Source organism: Trichechus manatus, unplaced genomic scaffold, assembly GCF_000243295.1.
Source record: "Trichechus manatus latirostris isolate Lorelei unplaced genomic scaffold, TriManLat1.0 scaffold00198, whole genome shotgun sequence".
Taxonomy (NCBI): Eukaryota; Metazoa; Chordata; class Mammalia; order Sirenia; family Trichechidae; genus Trichechus; species Trichechus manatus.
Window position 1 is genome coordinate 249,313 of NW_004444134.1, and position 11,710 is coordinate 261,022.

Sequence of the window (11,710 nt, forward strand, 5' to 3'; positions counted from 1 at the left end):
GGTCTGCTTTAGACTGGGTGGTCAGAAAAAGCCTCTTTGACAAGGTGACATTTGGTTGAGACCTCAAAGACAAGAGGAGCCAGCCTGCAAGAGCCGGGGCAGAATATGAGTGGAAGGCGCAGCGGAGTGATTGGAGTGATGGGGCAGCAGTTGGTGGGATGGGGTCAGCAGTGGGAGCAAGTCTAGGTGAGATGGTGCATCCAGGGAGCCACAGGCATTTATTTAGCACCTACTGTGTGCAGAGCACTGGTGGGCGTCGTTGAGGATATAAAAACGAAACTGAGATTCCCCTAGCTCAAGGATCCTTCCCCAGGAGAACTTAAGAGTTTAGGAAGGGTGGTAAACAAAAAAACAAACCCATTGCCATCCAGTCGATTCCGATTCATAGCGACCCTATAGCAAGGGTGGCAGAAAATCCCAAACAATCCTGCTACAAGTTAGAAAGCGATCCACTCCAGGCAGAATCACAATGCAGGCATTACTACGTTGCTTATCAAGGGAAGGGGCTTTCCAGAAGCAATTGTTATCAATGTACCCATGCACCTACTAGAACCAGCGTGGGATCTGATTAAACAGGCATATAGGAGTCCGAAGCCGCGGTCTGAGGTCAGAGACCGGGTAGGGCTGTCAGGCCGCCCAGGGGGGTGAGTCACCCAGCGCCCGCCTTCCCACCAGGGAGCCTTCCCGGTCTTGGTGGGTGAGGCCTGACCGCCGGAATCTCCCGGCCTAAATCTGTCCCACTCAGAAACCCCGTGCAAGCGCCCGGCCCCCCGGCCTGCTCAGCACCTGGATTCGCCGGACATCGCGGCGGGCGGTGACTGCCCAGGGAGGAGCCGCGCAAGCTCCAGGGCGAGTCTGCGGGTCGGGGGTCCGGGAGTGGCCTCGGCGGCTGGCGGAGGCTGTAGTCCCGGGTGGGGACAGCGGGCTCGACTACAATTCCCAGGAGCCGCCGGGGCGCGGGCGCGTTTCCGGGCCGGCGCGGCGCCTCCGCCCGAGGCGGCCGCGTGGAGGGAAGTCCGGGCGGTCTGCTAAGCGCCCTGGCCCGCTGCCGGCCGCCCGGGCGGTGTGGTTGTTGTTGTTGATGCTGCGGGCAGCCAGTCCCCGCCCGCTGTCGCTGGCATTCAGCGCGCTGCGCGTCTGGGCGTACCATGGGGAATGGAATGAATAAGGTACCGTGCCTCTCCCTCCGTTTGTGTCGGCCTGGGGCCCCCGCGACTTTGAGCGTGGGGAGCAGGAGAGGGGACGGGCGTGTACCGGCTCGAGGAGGTTCGGTTGGGTTTTTGAGGGGCTGCCCGCACCCCGCGCGCTTCTGGGAAGGCGTTTTGCGCTAGGGACCAGCGGAGCCCGCCGTGCCCTTTACAAGCCGGTGACATAGTTCTCCGCCGAGACTTAAGCTGAGCTCCGAAAGCATGTGGTTTCTTCTTTTTCTCCCAACCCGCCCCAACTCAGCTCTTGAAGCATCACCGCCCACATCACTGGGAAACGGCGTAGATGGGGTCTTCTATTCTGAGTTCGCTTTCTCCGCAGATTTTTTTTTTTTTTTTTTTTCCGTGTGCACACAGAGACGTTTTTCTTGCGTGCAGAGAAAGGGACAGGGGCCTACCTCTTGAGCGCTTTTTAAATACTTGGGGATGAGAGAACGGATTCAGAACCTGTTTATCGTGGGTTGAGTGGCTTCTGCTACAAGGGCAGCCTGTTAACTGGCTGCTTGTAATTATTACACGGTCTAGAAAATCTCTGTTGCTCTCTTCTCTGTCCCTGCTCTGCCCTACCCTCTGCTATCCAGCGTCCCCGCACCCCGCCCACCTAGGCTATGGGCTAGTCTGTGTCCATCCTGTCACCCGAAAGTGTCAGTTCCAGCTGTTGAGAGCCCTCTGGAATGTATTTATACCAACTGCGAGGTTAGGAACTTGTTGTTTGATAATGTGCTGGGTTAAAGGAAGGACTCACAAGACTTTAAAAATCTGGCAACAAAGACAAGTGCCTCTCTGCAGGTCTTTGAAAGCCCCCTGCGTGTAATTGGGTCTGGCCTTCTGCGTCTCAACATCCACGCTGTGTTCCACCCATCACACTTCCACATACACCTAGCTGTCCTATTTGGGGTATGACAGTGTGGCTTCCTTTCCTTTTCTGATTTGTCTCAGAAGTGGGGTGGCAGGGATCTGTTCTTTTGACTGGACTGCTGCAAAGGGGAGACAGTAGGCCAGGGAGCAAGCAAGAGGATGAATTCTTCGAAGCCTACTTCACTCTTCACCTGCCCGAATCGTATTTATTGTGTCCTGAAGATGGCCCAGTTCACGAAGAAGCTGTTCTGTGTTGTTGCACTTCACTGAGGTTTTTTGGTGAACAGGATTTTATCTACCTGCTTTTTGTTTTGTTTTTTAAATATGGCCAGTGCTCAAGTTTAGAAAGAGCCGATTTCTCTCTTTGGATAAATGCTTGCACTATGTCCCCATTTGTACCAGAATCCATCAGCACCACATGCCTTCTGCTTTTTATATTTAAAACAGAGCAGTAAAGGTGCTCATCACAACTTTGTGGGCTCAGCTTGCTTTCCTATTGGTTGTCCGCATACCTCAGCTTTCCTTTGGTTCTTTCTACAACTTTCCCCACTTGAGTTGTTCACTGTTTCAGCATTTAATTTGCCATATTTGTATATTCTAATTCAAAGAATATATTTAGGATTACAGACCCATATATTTTCAGGCTTTTCAGCAGAAGCAGTAGTATTCACATCATTCTTTTTATTTTCAAAGCGAGTAATAAAATAAATTTTTCTTCACTATTGTATTATTGTAACCATCTTGTATTATAAATAGAGCCACTGTCTCCAGCGTAGAGATGGAGAAGCTTGCATACAGAGAAATCTAGAGACTTCATTGATTCAACAGATATTGATTGTGTAGTTACTATGAGCCAGTGCTGTGCTCCTTGTGATAAGGTTCTCCTCCACGTGGACCAGCGCTGGTCAGTAGAAATATAAAGTGAGCCACATGTGTAATCTAAAATTGTCTAGTAACCACACTAATAAACTAAAAATAAACTAGTGAAATTAATTTTAATAATATACTTCATTTAACCCAACATATTCAAAATATTATTTCAACATGTAATCAAATATAAAATTATTCATTAGATGTTTTACCTTTTTTTGTACTAAGTCTTCAAAATATGGTGTGTATACTTAAGTCATATCTGTATTCTGACTGGCCACGTTTTAAGTGCTCAATAACCACTTGCAGCTAATGGCTACCATGTTGAACAGCATAGGTCGTGTGTGTGTGTGTGTGGGTGTGTGGGTGTGTGGGTGTGTGTGAAAGAGAGAAAGGGAGAGAGAAAACACAAGATGGGGAGTAGAGCCTCCAGAGAATAAAATAGGCAGATGTGATGGGAGCATCCCAGAAAGGGGCATCCAATCCAAGCATGGTGCCTTCTGGAGTAAACAGGTTTAAGCTGAGATCAGAAGGAAAAGCCCAGACTTAAAAGGTTAGTGGCCAAGTAGGTGAAACTAAGAGCCTTGACTGTAGCTTTTCCATGTATTACTATGGGATGTGGAACAAGGCTTCATATTTTCTCCATCTGTAAAAAAGAAGAAAAAAAAAAAAACCCAGCTGATTTCAGAATCAGTGGAATTATTATACATAAAAATGTATAATGACCTTGGAACAAAGATATAACTTTGAGTGTGCGCCCTGAGGTTACTGGGCGAGATTTCTTCTCATTCTTACACAAGTGTGTTATCTTTGGCAAAAGAAAATTTATGAACTAAACAGTACAGATTCTGTTCTGACCACTTTGAGGATAAGAGTTTTTATTTATTTTTCATGGTCACCATAGTGGATCTTCTCAGTAAGTCCAAGTCTTCTGTGTGGCAGAACATACCACCTGCCTTGGTTAGGTATACACAGAGTGTTAGACACAAAAGGGGCTCCTGTATTCCAGCCAATTAAAGATTATGAGGAAATAGAGAAGGGAACACAACAGAGTGACTGACCTATTATGTTTTGAGCCTATCTCATATGCCTGCACTTTATAAAATCTAGGATTCGTTGTAGCCCTGTGAGGTCAAGCTTACTTTATAAATTCTAGGCTTCACTGTAGCCCTGTGAGGTCAAGCTTTCTTGCCTTCTTTCTACAGGTTGGGAAACAGACTCGTAGAGGTTAGGTAACATGACTAAGGTCCTAATATAGGAAGTGGTAGAACTGGGTTTGGCTCCTAAACCCGTTGCTGTCAAGTCAATTCTGACTCATAGTGACCCTATAAGAAGGAGTAGAACTGCCCCATAGAATTTCCAAGGAGCACCTGGTGGATTCAAACTGCGACCTTTTGGTTAGCAGCTGTAGCACTTAACCACTACATCACCAGGGTTTCCGGGTTTGGCTCCTAGTCCGGATCAATTTCAAAGACAGCGGAAATCTTTCCTTTGAGCCAGGATGCTAATTCATCCCATGTTAATTCCAAAGACCTGAAAAATCACCTGAAAAGCGCCCCATACTTCCAGATTCATTGCAAAACAGGCAAAGCCACCTCCTCTCTTTCTTCACGTTTGACATTGAGAAAGAGGAGAGAAAAGGCAGGTGACTAAAATGATCGTTGTTTTTTCTTGCACAATCCCCCAGTAGATACCCGGAGCGGCCCAAAATTAACATCACCAATGAGCTTACAGTACGCCCGGCCCCACTCTGAACACATTACCACACAGGATACCAAATCTAATCCTCACAACACCCCCTCAAAGTAGGTGCTGGTATATTCACCCCCGTTTTACAGATGAGGTGCAGAGAGGGCACATGACCTGCACGAGGTCCTACAGCTAGTGAATAGTGGAGCCTGAACATGAGCACCAGAGTCCGGCTTGTAGTGGGATGCAGGGCTTCACTGTGCTGTGCTGCTGGAGGATTGGCTGAGCAAGTGTCTGGCAGACTAGGGTTAAAGGAAGCAGGCTGTCACATGAGATGCAAACTCCTGTTTGACTCGAGGATCTCTTAAGAATCTGAACCTCCAAATCTTTTGGGAGAGGGCCTGTAAACCAGTTCCTGTCCTCCCTGCCATCTTATTAGTCATAACTACAATACCCCATTAAAAACAACAACAACCAAAAAAAAAACCTAGTCTCTAGCTGATCATTATGCTAGAGAAAGCTGCCCTAAATGCCTCTTCACTGTGTGCCTGCCCTTAGTTATACACCAAAAGTAGTGACCTAACAGTGGACTAAGGGTTCCATTCTGGGGAGGGACCTGAGTTTCCTCTGGCTCTGACATCTTCCCCTCATTGGTTGCCAGAGTTGATTCCGCTCACCTGGCACCAGTGGTGAGGTCTGGTGGCCCCGGAGGCATCAGGTCTGGAGGACATGGATGCTGTCCAGCATTTCATGGGTCACTTGTTCATGGTGAGGTGAGGTAGACACTTCAGTGGGTGCATCACTCGCCCGTGAGAAGCCCATTGTTGTTCTTTTTAGAGTGAGAGAAGGAGCTGGACTACCAGAAAACCTGACATGACATGTCTTTACCTACTTCTGTGTCATGGATGTGATCGTGGGCAAGTCCTTTAATGTTTCTGAGCTTCATGTTCTTTACTTCCTTGGATTCATAGGTGTTTAAAAGACCTTCAGTAGTTACCAATGTAGTCTCCTTATGTCCTAATTCTCTCGTGCTCCTGTAAGAGAAATAATACAAATGGGTGGCTTTAACAAGCAAGTTTATTTTCTCACAGTTTAGGAGGCTAGAAGTCCAAATTCAGGGTGCCAGTTCTAGGGGAAGGCTTTTTCTCTTTGACAGCTCTGAAGGAATGTCCTTGTCTCTTCTGAGCTTCTGCTCCTGGGCAGTCTTCATGTGGTTTGGCATCTCTGTTCCCCCATCTTTGCTTGTATGCTTGCCTAATCGACTCTTTTTATATCTTGCTTGTTTAATGTCTTTGTATCTCAAAAGAGATTGACTGAAGATACGCCCTACACTGATCACTAATCCTGCCCCAATAACATAACAAAGACGGCCCATTCCCAAATGAAGTGATAACCACAAGCATAGAGGCTAGGATTTCCAACACATATTTTGGGGGGACACAATTCAATCCATAATATTCCACCCCTTGGTCCCTAAAAATTCATGTCCTTGCCACATGTAAAACAGTCACTCCATCACATCATCCCAAAAGTCTTAAATCAACTCCAAGTCTAAAATCTCATTTTCTGAATCATCTAAATCAAATACGGGTGAGACTTTAGGCATATTCCATCTGTGAACCTGTGAAATCTAAACTACAAGTTATTTATGTATTTCCAGAGTACAATGGTGGAACAGGTACAAGGTAGACATTTCCATTACAAATGGGAGTAATTGGAGGGAAAGAAGGGATAACAAGCACCAAGAAAGTCCTAAACCCCAACAGAACAATTTACGTGAGCTCTCAAGGCTTGAAAATAATCCTCTGTTCTCTGAGACCATCTAGGCAATGGCCCTACCATCCAGACTATGACTGTTTGCCACACCCTCTGGATTCTGGGTGGAGGCCCCTAGGTCCTGGGCTTCAGCTCCACCTTCCAGGCCCGCTAGGACGGTAACTCTGCTCCCTTGGCTTTGGGATCCTAATCCATCTGAGTGACGACCCCACCCCCTTGGCTCTGACAGGCCCCAGATGGGATGATAACCACAGGCATAGAGGTTAGGATTTACAGCACATGTTTTTGGAGGGCACAATTCAATCCGTAACACCTTATTTGCTCTAAAAGGAGTATAACGATACCTCCCCCAATTACTACTCAGATTCTTGGGAGAGCAAATGAGAATTTATTGGCAGAAACTTTGCAAACTGTAAAGCGCAAACATGCTGTTACTAGTGTTCTTGGGTTTGTCTCATCAATGATTACAGTAATGGCATCTGCCTCTCATATGGCTGACACCTGTTTTAGGATGGCTTTTTCCTCCTTAGGAAGTGAAAGGAGTGTGATTGAGAAAGTAGTTCATGGGGAAAAGAGGAAGGGAAATATGCCACCCCCAAGCATAGGGCAGGGATTCTCAGTCTTGGCACTACTGACATTTTGGACTGGACAACTGTTTGTTGTGGGGGGTGTCCTGTACATTGTACGATGTTTAGCAGCATCTCTGGCTGCCACCCACTAGATGCCAGTAGTACCCCCTTTCCCCAGGTGTGACAACCAAAAATATCTCCAGACATCGCTGTATGCCTCCTGGGGGCAAAATCACCCCAGTTGAGAACCACAGGCCGAGGGTTCTCAATCTCTGCATCTCCTGAGGTCTGTGTGATCTGGAACTTGATAGTTATCAAAGGAGGTCTTGTTTTAGTATGGTAGGGGATTGACATGCCAAATGTTTGCACTGTTAAGTGCTGTTTTCTCTACAGAGTAGCACATGACTTGGCTGTCCGTATATTCACTCACCCATGCCTTCATCCATTCATCAAATGATGTCATTGAACTCATATTTTCAAGGCACTGTGCTGGATCCCGTAAAAACCCAGTGGTTAAGCATTTGGCTGCTAACCAAAAGGTCGGCAGTTCGAATCCACCAGCCGCTTGTTAGAAACCCTATGAGGCAGTTCTGCTCTGTTCTGTCGGGTCACTATGAGTCAGAATCGACTCTACGGCAGTGGGTTCAGTGCTGGATCCTGTAGTGGGAAGTAAAATCTGAAACATAGGAAGAACTTGCCACCCAATTGGTACCAGGAAGCTTATAAAGAAGCCCCTCTGTGGGACGTGGGTGTGTGTGGCTGGGCACTGGCTCCGTCACCCGGCTCACCCACCTCAGTGTGTTGGCAGTTCCTGTCTCCTTGGCTCTCCTCTCAGTACCACCCCAGAATGTGTTCTTTCTTCTCTTTTTAACTTCATGTTTTTATTTCACATTGGAGTCACAGATGTGTAAGGCCAGGTTCTAAGTGCACATAGAATATTCTCTGATGCTTCGCTTTATAAAGGCAAAAACCATGGCCAAATGGCATTAAGAAAGTCTCTATGACATTTAATCCTCAGAGAATCCACTGAAGTTTTCTCTCTCACCCCTGGCTTTGAAACCCGGAGAGTCCTTTCTGACCCAGAAAGAACTAAGTTTTCTGCACCCCACCAGTTTGTACTGCTGCTTGATGGAGAATTTTATATCTCACATTTATTTGGGTGGGTTCTTAGGCATCCTAAAGTAGTAAGAGATATGTTTAAGAAATAAACCTCAAATGTTTCCTGCCTCAGAAGCAGCATTCTTTTCTGCTCAAGTGCTTGTTTGTGGCTAGGGATCTGGTTTTCTGCATTTCTGTATGGGGTGGTGTTGGTATAGCCTAAAGTGTGGGTGTGACGGGTGGAGATGAGAAGAGCCATCAGCCAGGAAGAGTCATTCGTTTGATATCAAAGTCTTTCTGCAGAAAGACTCTGCCTTTCTTATTTATCCACAGTCTTTTGACAGAGCACAGGGATCTTTGTTGACTGGCAGAGGGTCAGAAAGCATCTCGTTTGCTTTGTGTGTGCTTCTTCACCATTTACTCAGTGATTATCCCTTAGTGGCGACCCAGCCAGACACACCCATTTCAAGGTCACTCAGAAAGCAAACAAGTGAGTAAAATCATTTTAGGTACTGGTAATTGTGATGAGGAAAGAAGCAAGGTGTTGTGACAGAGGGCACCTAGGAGCTGGGTAGTCAGGAAGGAGCTCCGCAGGAGGTGTCATTCCTGGGAGAGCTGATGACAAGGAGCACCAGTGAACATCTGGAGAAGAGTATCCTGGCAGGGAGAAGGGATGATTGTCTCCAGTGCCAAAAGATGATAAAGACGAATTCTAGGCTTATTCTTTAGAGTAGTAGAAAATTCCCGAGATGCATTACAGACTTTTTTTTTTTTTTAACCTACCTGACTTCCTACAGGGGTTGGTGATTCCCCTTTACTCTGTTCTTGCTCTGGCTGGAATTCAGACTCTCCAGCCACTGGCTAGCCAGCCACATTATTCCTAGTAAACACTGTAGCTCGTCCCTGGCCTTCTCTATAAGTCATTTCGCTGCTGGAAAATCATTTCATTTCATTGTCTCTTTCTCTCTGTACTCTGGGATTACCAGCAGCAATAATATCGGGGAAATAGAAGGTCACATTTTTTGAGTTTTAAGTTTGAATTTTGAGGCTCACTAGTACAGAAGTTTAAGTATCAGTGGACTCTTAGTTTTCCTTAAAAAAAACTCAGACTTTCTCTGCCTGCTGACAGCCAGGCCTTCAGCCTTCCTTGATCATGTTTTCTGATTCTGTGTGGAGAGAGTCATAATCTGACTACAGGAACTAGGATGGAGCAACTTGCTTTTATTTTCAACTCCTGAAACTCCAGCTCGCTTTCTTGGTCTAGAAAACGTAGGACATAACTTTGTCCTCTCTTTACATTACCTAAACATATTTAGAATGTATGCAGAATACTGAAATTATTTTTTGTGAGTTACCTTCTCAGTTCAGACTTCTCTCTTTCCCAGCACTTTGCCCTGGCATTCTCTCCATTACGGTGTGCCTGGGCCCCTGGCCCCATGTGGAACCTGCCCACACACAAAAGGACAAGAGTTTGATTTCTGGCAAAGCTTGTTTTAGGCTTTGTGTGTCCTCGTTTCTATTGCTCTCCTTACCACCCCATTCATATTGTCTATTCATTTATTCATTCATTAAAGAAATATTTACTTGAGTACCTACCCACAGGACAATCAGTCAAGTTTAAAGAAAATATGCTCACAAATGTGATACTAGCTGTAGATTGGACATCGTGGGCTGTAGTCAGCCCTCAGGTGTGCTTTGTTTGTTGCCAGTGTTTCCTTTTTTTTTTTTTTAATTTCATTGACAGTATTTGAAAATTAGGCTGCTTCACATCAAATTTGGATGCTGGGACTTGGACAACTGGTGTGTGCTTCTGCACAGCAGCCATGGCTGATTATGAGGTCACCTCCTTGGATGAGGGCGACGGCTGGGGGGATGCTAGCAGAGGGCCGAGCGTGCAACCATGGGTACTCACACATTAGAGCCCTCATTTGCCAAGTGCAGAATCTGGATTTCATACTGAAAGCTGCATGGAGTCCCCAAGAGGACTTCCAGCTGAAGAGTCATACAGTGATCAACTGTGCATTTTAGAATAAATACCTTGGAGACAGCTTGAGGAATCCTTTGGAGTGACAAGTCCAGAGGTAGGGAGATCATGAGGAGGTTGTTGCTGTAACTCAGAGGGAAAGTGATAAGGAGATGAACAGAGGGTGTTGAGGTTTACAGAAGGAGCAGATGAACTGGAGAGCTGTTGAGGCGTCGAAGTAAATGCTAAACAAGGCGCAGTGGAGTCCAGAGGAAGGAGGAATGATTTCCTGTCGGATGGTCCATAAATGTTTCCTGGAGGGCCATTCGGATGGGTGGGTGGGACTCTTAGCAAAGGCAGGAGGGGAAGGGTATGAAGTCCATGACTTGCGTGAGGGTCTGTGTGGCTCTTTCACATTTGTGCATTTTACCCAGGTTGAGGACCATATCAGGGTTCTTGATTATAAGCAACGAATCCAAATGTGACTGCTTTGAGTATAACAGGAAAGATGGCCAGGAAGGCGGGGTAGACAGGCTCAGGGGCTCTCTCCAGGAACGACCCTTCTCACTCTGGTGAGGGTGAGAATTTCTCTGGTGCTGCCACATGGTGTGTTGCCAGCCCTGCCCTTGCACCAGGGAGGAGGCTCTCAGGATCTCTGGAGCCCTTCTTGAGCAGGTCACACACCTGTGCCACAGCAGCAAAGGTGTGTGCATGCAAGCATCTTGCCTCTGTAGCTTCTGTAGTATGAGCTGGGCTCTACTTTCCACCAAGACTTATTATAGGTGGGGAATTCCCCAAATATAAGGGAGGGTTCAGGTCCACTACAGGGTTTGTAAAGTTTGAGAGTAACAAGGAGATGAGAGACCCCAAACAGTGAAGACCTCTTCTCTGTTTAGAGAGAACACTGGGGGCAAAGTAAGGGTGCCACTAAGGGGTATTAGAAACATGGGGAGTAGGCTGGCTTGGCTGTAATAAGGGATTGTAGAGAATTGGAGTGGGGAGGGGAGACTTTCATGGGTAGATTGGAAACATACTGTGGAAGAGCCCTGTTAAAATTCCAGTTAAAATATTTGGTTTTTATTTTTTTGGGAAAGGCGTTACCACAGATCATTTTGATCTGGAAAATGAGCCAGTAAGGATATGACTTTGGAAAATTAATTTGATGGGACAGAGAAATAAGTTAAATGGCTACTGCTGTGTGTGAACAGAGGTTTTGGATTTAGGTGGTGTCTTAGTTTTCTAGTGCTGCTATAACAGAAATACCACACAAGTGTATGGCTTTAACAAACAGAAATTTATTCTCTCTCAGTCTAAGAAGCCAGAAGTCTGAATTCAGAATGCCAGTTCCAAGGGAAGGCTTTCTCTCTCGGTTGGCTCTGGGGGAAGGTCCTTGTCATCAGTCTTCCCCTGGTCTGGGAGCTTCTCGGCACAGGGACCCTGGGTCCAAGGATGTGCTCCCTTCCTGGTTCTTCATTCTTGGTGGCATGAAGTCCCCCTGTCCTCTGCTTACTTCTCTTTTACATCTCAAAAGAGATTGACTCAAGAAACAGTCTAATCTTGTAGATTGAGTCCTGCCTCATTAACATGACTGCTTCTAATCCTGCCTCATTAACATCATAGAGGTAGGATTTATAACACATAGGAAAATCACATCAGATGACAAAATGGTGGACAATCACACA

The 11,710-nt window shown here is 46.4% G+C and overlaps 1 protein-coding gene across 2 annotated transcripts in view; it reads left to right on the forward strand.

The window, feature by feature from the left end:
• The first annotated feature begins 1,002 nt into the window (after positions 1–1,002).
• Positions 1,003–11,710, forward strand: part of DUSP22 (dual specificity phosphatase 22) — an 89,774-nt gene continuing 79,066 nt past the window's right edge. For both annotated transcript variants that reach the window (XM_023742022.1, XM_023742023.1), the window contains exon 1: positions 1,003–1,169. Coding sequence is in view for 1 of the 2 variants with exons in the window: in XM_023742023.1 (XP_023597791.1) it covers positions 1,149–1,169 (21 nt within the window). In the remaining variant the exon portion in view is untranslated. The remainder of the gene's footprint in view (positions 1,170–11,710) is intronic.